We start from the raw sequence: 6,907 nt of genomic DNA, 5'->3' as shown, positions 1-6,907 counted from the left end.
GAAGAGGAGGATCAGGGGCCAGGGCTGCTCTGTGTAAAACCATTGCACAGAGCAGGTAAATATAGGACATATTTGTTATTAACAAAAAAATTCCTTTATAATCACTTTGACCATAGATACACTTTAAAGTGACACTGAATGATATCCTTATTCTCCACAAATTATCCACACATATCCACTACTCAATAGCCCTATTATCTATTTTGCATGAAAGAGTTTATTACTGTGTTTTTCTGCCTTCTTGTAATGTCCTCCAGGCTCCCAAGCCCCTCTTTTTCCTTAACATTTATTTGGAAAGAGTAGGCAGTTAGTTGCAGTGCTCTATCCACACTATATTCTCTATAGTTCAGTTCCTAGTCTAGCTCAGGAGAGAGCAAAAGAGGGTGGCTACATTCTTACACACAGTAGGACCATAGAGAACAAATGTAGCCACCCTCTAACAGGAATTTGGATCACAGTGAAAATAAATAAATTAATAGATAAATAACTAAATAAAACTACTACTACTACTAAATAATAATAATAATAATAATAATAATAATAATAATAATAATAATAATAATAATAATAATAATAATAAATAAATAAATAAAAATAAATGTGGAGATTTGGAAGAAGCTGAGAGCATTAGTAGGTACCTTTTCTTCACAGCGAAAATAAATGAATAAATAAATAGATAAATAACGAAATAAAACAAATAAAACCACTAGTACTACTAAATAATAATAATAATAATAATAATAATACATTAATAAATAAATAAATAAATAAATAAAAATAAATGTGGAGATTTGGAAGAAGCTGAGAGCAATAGTAGGTACCTTTTCTTAGTGAAGAATATATACTTGAATAGATTTTTGTAAACCAGAGTGTAGTGTCACTTTAGGAAAGCTCACCTGAAAAAGCATACTGATACAAATGATATAAAAAGCTATGTAATGGCTATGATTGGTTGCAATAGTTAATTTTTCTTGGGAATTTTATTTTTCTGATACCATAACAATGATGCTACTAATAATCAATACTTGCACCTTTGTCTGATAGTGTCACAAACACTGCTGTAAAATAACAAATAAACATTTCTCAGAAACTTTGTTGCAACCTGTGTTTAAATGTCATTGCTGCTCCCTGCAAAGTGTCTTTTCTGTATCTGAATGAAATGAACAAACAAAACATTTCCCAAAGTTTCCTCCCCCCAGTTAGTTGGTTAACTTGGACAAGCCATCAAGTGGGCTTTAATGAAGTGGATGAGATGGAGCTGTGATCACGTGCTCCGATTGGTCTGTGTAGAATGCCAGGATGGGGGTACACGTGGGTGACGCTAGGACCAGCCCTCTCCAGGGACCCTTTTGTTTAGCTATTCAACATAAGCACCTTGTGAGCCTTGTGTGAGCTTCAGAGGAAAGCTCATCTGAAAGAGAGTGAAAGCTGTCTGTCTGCCCCAAGGGATCTGAGATGTCCAGGTCATTTTATGTCGATTCTTTGATCATAAAGGACTCTCCAAGACCTGCTCCACCTTTACATGATCATCACCATCACCACCATGGACAGGACTTCTTTTTGCCCATCAGCATGCCCTCCCCTCAAGTTATGTCTGTGTCTGCTCCTGTGTGTCCATCCAGGAAAAGTGGCAGCTTCTGTGTGTGTCCCATCTGTGTCAGCTCTCACCTGCACTCCTCCAGAAGCAGCATCCCTCTTCTCAAGAGCCAGTTCCAAGGTGGAGGAGATGCCCAGTGTTGCCAAAGAATGAGCCAGCAGCCCACCCCAGCCATGGTCCACCCTGCACACCCGCCTGTCTGCAGTCCTTCATACAACGTGACGGATCCTCGCAGATTCCACTGCCTGTCAATGGGTAAGAAAGACCTTCAACACTTCTCTCCATCTCCTCCAGATCTGGGCATATGGGCACATTCTGGGCATCAATGTGACGTGTGCTAGACTGCATGAAACAAGGCTACCCAGGCAGAAGGAGCTTACACACAATTCTCTTTAATAAATGCTTCTGAATTGCTATGGGCATCATTCATGGGGAATAATGTGTATTTTCCTAATGGGGGGGGTGTATATATATATATATATATATATATATATATATATATACACCATAAATTATGCCAGTGGGTTAACCCTTGCAAAAACATCGAGTATAGTCTGCTAAATTCTGCCAATTATTTTATTAATCTCTGCTTAACTGTATATGCTAGCTATCTTTTTGGGTCTTCTAGTTTATATAGTATAAATATTTAAAAAAATCAAGTGTTTATAGAACTATTAAATTATTTTTTAAATTGTTTTAATTATTATTATTATTATTATTAATAATATAATAATAATAATACATTATTATTATTTTTATCATTATTAATATTTATTTATATATATATAAAAAAAAAGTTCAAGAATGTATTTGTAATCATCATATTTGAAGTGCAGGTGTATGTCTGTCTGCATATTTGTCCCATAGAGAAGTGGTAACTAACTTGGAACAAGCTACATAACCATAATATTGATCATATAAAATCAATTATCAATGCTTTCTATGATCGGTTTACTGTTCACTGGACACACTCAATCTTATGCAGAGGGATTTTTAAAAGACAGGGATTTTCCTTGCACTTGATTGGATTGGATTGAAATGAAGACTCACAGAGCTAAGTGAACATTAACATTAATGTGTTCACTTAAGAGTATATTAACCTTCAGGTGTCTTCTTTCATGACATTATGAGCCTGTAATAATTTTATATTACTGCCTTTGAAATCATTTCTTCAACACTGCCTGAATCTGAGAAATATTCAGAAGTATATTTGCACTTTTTGCAGTCAAATTTGAGAAAACAATATAATTGTTATGAATTATATTCACACAGCATAACTAAAAAAATAAATAAATAAAAATCAATGAATAAATAAATAAATAAATACATTTCTTACCTATTTTAGGTTGCATGCCCATGGGCATTTTTTCTCATACAAAGGAGTTGAGAATATTCACAAAATACATTTTGTAAATATTCACTCCAATCATATGTAGATAAAATAAGTAAACACAAAGTTGCTTTTATATAATTGATTAATTAAAGTGAATATTCACATAATTTATTGTGTGCACATTCATAACTCTTAGTCAGTCTGCCTCTGTGTGTTTCTGGGGTGCAGATTGTCCTAGAGTTGTAACACTAGTGCTGTAGCCATCAATAGACATGAATGGGTGAAGGCGGCTGTACGCAGCCTAGCGCCGATATTTGCGTAAAGAAGTTGCTGCATAAATGATCAGTAAATCGATCCATTTTTTAATGTGTAAAAGTTGTCCTGTTCTTTTTTTTTTTTTTTCGAATGGTATACATGTATACGCAAATCGTCAAATGTAGATTCTTGGATTTTGTGTCACAGATCTGAATGTAGTGCATGTTTATGCACCTGTGTGAATCTCCATTGAAATCAACTCAATGGCAATGGCTGTAATGTGTGTGTGTGTGTGTGTGTGTGTGTGGGGGGGGGGGGGGGTAGGCTGTGTGAATGAAGCCTGTAGTAGCTCACAGGCACAGCCATGGCATCCAATGCACCTTAGGTGCATTCAGTGCATTACTTATGTGCCTATACCCTTCTATGGGTGGCTGTAGGCTGGCAGCCTCTTTGACACCTGGAACACCAGAAAAACACAGGGCACATGCACCCCATAGATTTTTCTTAGGAAATTGCAATCAATTCTTAACATTTTCAGAGGGGTTGATTTACTAAAGGCAAACAGACTGTGCACTTTGCAAAATGCTGTTGCACTCTGCAAGTACAGTTGCTCCAGTACTTAGTAAATAAGGTAAAGCTTCACTTTGATAACAATACCCAATCAGGTGCAAGAAAAATAAAAAAACATCTTGCATATGATTGGATGATGGAAGTCAGCAGAGCTTCTGCTCATTTACTAAGCTCTGGAGCAACTGCTCTTGCGAGTGCAATTGCACTTTGCAAAGTGCAAAATCTATTTTCCTTTAGTAAATCAACCTCAGTGTACCTAATGGAAAGGCATAGGACAGGTAGGGTTACTTCTTATTAACATACAATGGAGAAGCCCAGCATCCAACCCTTTGTTAGGACAAACAGGGTTGTTTAATAAAACTGGTGCAAAATCTGGTGCAACCTTGCATAGAAACCATTAAGCTTCCAGGCTTTATTGCTAAAGCTTAATTGAACAAGCTGAAGTTAGAAGCTGATTGGCTACCATGCACAGCTGCCCCAGATTCAGAGTGCACCAGTTTTAGTAAATCTACTGCTTGGTATTCAAATCTAGCTTACAACTGATAATGTGGCAAACATAGCAATGTTATGTGAATGAGGACATAAAACAAATATAAAGTAGATGTTATCCCAACTCTGCTGCAAAAGTGGAAATACACTTTAAGCTCCTCCCCATCCTAGATTCTGAAATTTGAGCTCCCCAGGCCTGCAGTATATGAAAACCTAAAGGAATTAAGTTTGCCTTTTTACAAAAAGTCATATAGGTTAAGCCTATGCTGTCAGCTAAAGAACAAACACTTTCAATTCAGTTGTATATCTGTGGGGTTTCCTTTACTTATTTGGTAAAGTAATTAAAGTGTATGCGAATGGAGAAAAGGGTCTCCTAATTTCTCACTTTTTTGGTCTGTTAAATTTACCTATAGGTGTGCTCACAGGGTGTGCCAGGTGTGCCTGGGCATACCCCAATCACCCTGCATGGCGCAGATTCCCCTTGTTTAAACCCCTGATTTTTCACCAAAGCCCCCTAAAGGGCTCCTAAAAGATTTTGTAAACAAAAATTTATAAAAAATAAAATTATAAAAAAAAAAAGCTACTGACACCATCCACTGCCCTACTGACACCAATCTCTGCCCTACTGACACCATCAGTATATATAGATACACAAGCACACATACACATGCAACACCATGAGTGTTTGAGCTTTGAGGTGCACACCCTAATGCAATAGGCTGTGCACACCTATAAATATACCACTGAAATAATTTTATTATATCTACTCAACAATAAATCCTGTGCTCCCTGCCCTTGGACTGTTATCAGTTAGCATTGTTCCCTGCTATCTCCAAAGACTGCAAAACACCTCCCTCTTTTATGGAGAAGAGAAGGAGGTGTTATGTAGGACTCCCTGTCCTGGGTTGACAAGGCTGCTCAGTATGGTTGTCACCCTAGGGTGGGAATGGCATGATAACCAGGTGAAAATAAAGGGAAAACTGTGTGAAAAGAAGAAAACTAATGCAGTCAGCACATCTAGGGGCTAGTAACCTGCCATACTATCAATTTCTGTACTTGGATTTGGATACCTTTTAATGTAAACTAATGTTTGGCTAATCTTGTTTAGGAGGTGCAGAGAGTGGCCAGATCCAGAATGGGAAGAGGATGAGGACAGCATTCACCAGCACCCAACTTCTGGAGCTAGAGAGGGAGTTCTCCTCCAACATGTACCTGTCCAGACTCCGAAGGATTGAGATCGCCACCTACCTGAACCTGTCTGAGAAGCAGGTGAAGATCTGGTTCCAGAACAGGAGGGTGAAGCACAAGAAAGAGAACAAGGGGGCTCAGAGGAGCACCCATGGGGGCTGTAAATGTGCCAGTGGCCAGATTCATTACCCTGGCTCAGAAGATGAAGCTTCCCTATCCCCAGCATCCACCACTGAGGACAAGGACATCTCACCTTTATAGGAGCTGTGACCTACAAACTGTCCTGCAGTCACCCTGCACCTCTCTACATAGAAAATAGACTGGACTCCATAGGCTGTTGAGGAACTACAAGTACCAGCATCTGATCCAGAGGACTTGCAGTTCCAAAAACAGCTGGAGAATTGCAGATTGCTGGAGCATAGTATAGTTGTATGCAATGGTCGGAGTCAGATTTGATCTTACATGTGTGCTGTGCTCCAAGCAGGTGACTAGCTCCATCTGTAGATACTGTGTAAAATTTGCTTGTAAATAATTGAATCTCTATACCTGTGTTCAGGACTCACCTGCATGTGAGTAGTTTTATACAAAACGGCAGTATATTTATATTTATTTAAATAAAAAATGTCAGCCAATTGTACTTGATTTGACCCTTTTTTAGTGGGAATATAAAATCAGATCTAATTATTAACCAAAATAGTCAACATGGATTATTTCATTTCAGGTTGGAACTATCTAGCAATTATTTTGTATTAACTAATCTATAATTTTTACAGTTAAAGTAGAACTTAAGGCAATTTTTTTTTTCATTTTGGATAGAGCAAGAGATGGCAGAAACCCCTGTCAGATTTTTTTTTTTTTTGCCATCTGTGTCCCATTGGGGGATTCACCTTCACTTCCTGTCCCATAGACAAAACAGGAAGTGAGTGGAAATCCCTGCACATTAGGGGAATTCCTTGGGGACCCTCAGGTCACCAGAACCAGTGTCCCCATTAGAAGATTTCCCTTCTATTACTTTTCTGGGTGGACAACCCCAAATGCTGGGATTTTCTTTTACTTTTAATTTCAAAGATAATGGTAAACAGGACAAATAGAGAGGGTGAATCTCCTTAATGGAGGCACAGAGAGCAATACAAGCTGTTCCAATACATATCTACTCTATCCAAAAAAAAAAAAAAAAAAAATTGCTTTTAGTTATACCTTAAGTAAATCAGACAAATCATTATGTAGCCCAACTTTACTTCAAGAAAAGATAATCCCATGTAATCTAACTGCGTTTTCATTAATAGACTGTTAAATACTATGATGATAGTCTATAGCAATCAATCACCTTCACCTTCATCCATTGACCACAGTAGCCTAGAAATTATTAGTATAATGTACAGGATTTATATACGGCTGCAGTTTGCACAACACTTTACAATAAAAAAAAAAAAAAAAAAATAAGACAATACAGCAACAATACAACTCAATACAAG

At 37.4% G+C, this 6,907-nt stretch overlaps 1 protein-coding gene across 1 annotated transcript; it reads left to right on the top strand.

Annotated features, from left to right (window-relative positions):
* Positions 1-1,412: 1,412 nt before the first annotated feature.
* Positions 1,413-5,990, top strand: GSX2 (GS homeobox 2). The gene is made up of 2 exons (XM_082263700.1): positions 1,413-1,852; positions 5,353-5,990. The coding sequence occupies exons 1-2, from the start codon at positions 1,456-1,458 to the stop codon at positions 5,691-5,693; spliced, it is 738 nt and encodes a 245-aa protein (XP_082119826.1). The 5' UTR covers positions 1,413-1,455; the 3' UTR covers positions 5,694-5,990.
* Positions 5,991-6,907: the final 917 nt, after the last annotated feature.

Source organism: Pelophylax lessonae (genome assembly GCF_965119305.1).
Source record: "Pelophylax lessonae genome assembly, chromosome: 1".
Taxonomy (NCBI): domain Eukaryota; kingdom Metazoa; phylum Chordata; class Amphibia; order Anura; family Ranidae; genus Pelophylax; species Pelophylax lessonae.
This window is presented reverse-complemented; position numbering and strand designations above follow the sequence as displayed.

What these genes read in the sequence shown, in the direction of transcription:
- GSX2 (XM_082263700.1), top strand. Translation starts at nt 1,456, where the DNA reads ATGTCCAGGTCATTTTATGTCGATTCTTTGATCATAAAGGACTCTCCA. An exon ending in ATTCCACTGCCTGTCAATGG is followed by an intron (nt 1,853 to 5,352) that starts GTAAGAAAGACC and finishes AATCTTGTTTAG; the next exon opens with GAGGTGCAGAGAGTGGCCAG.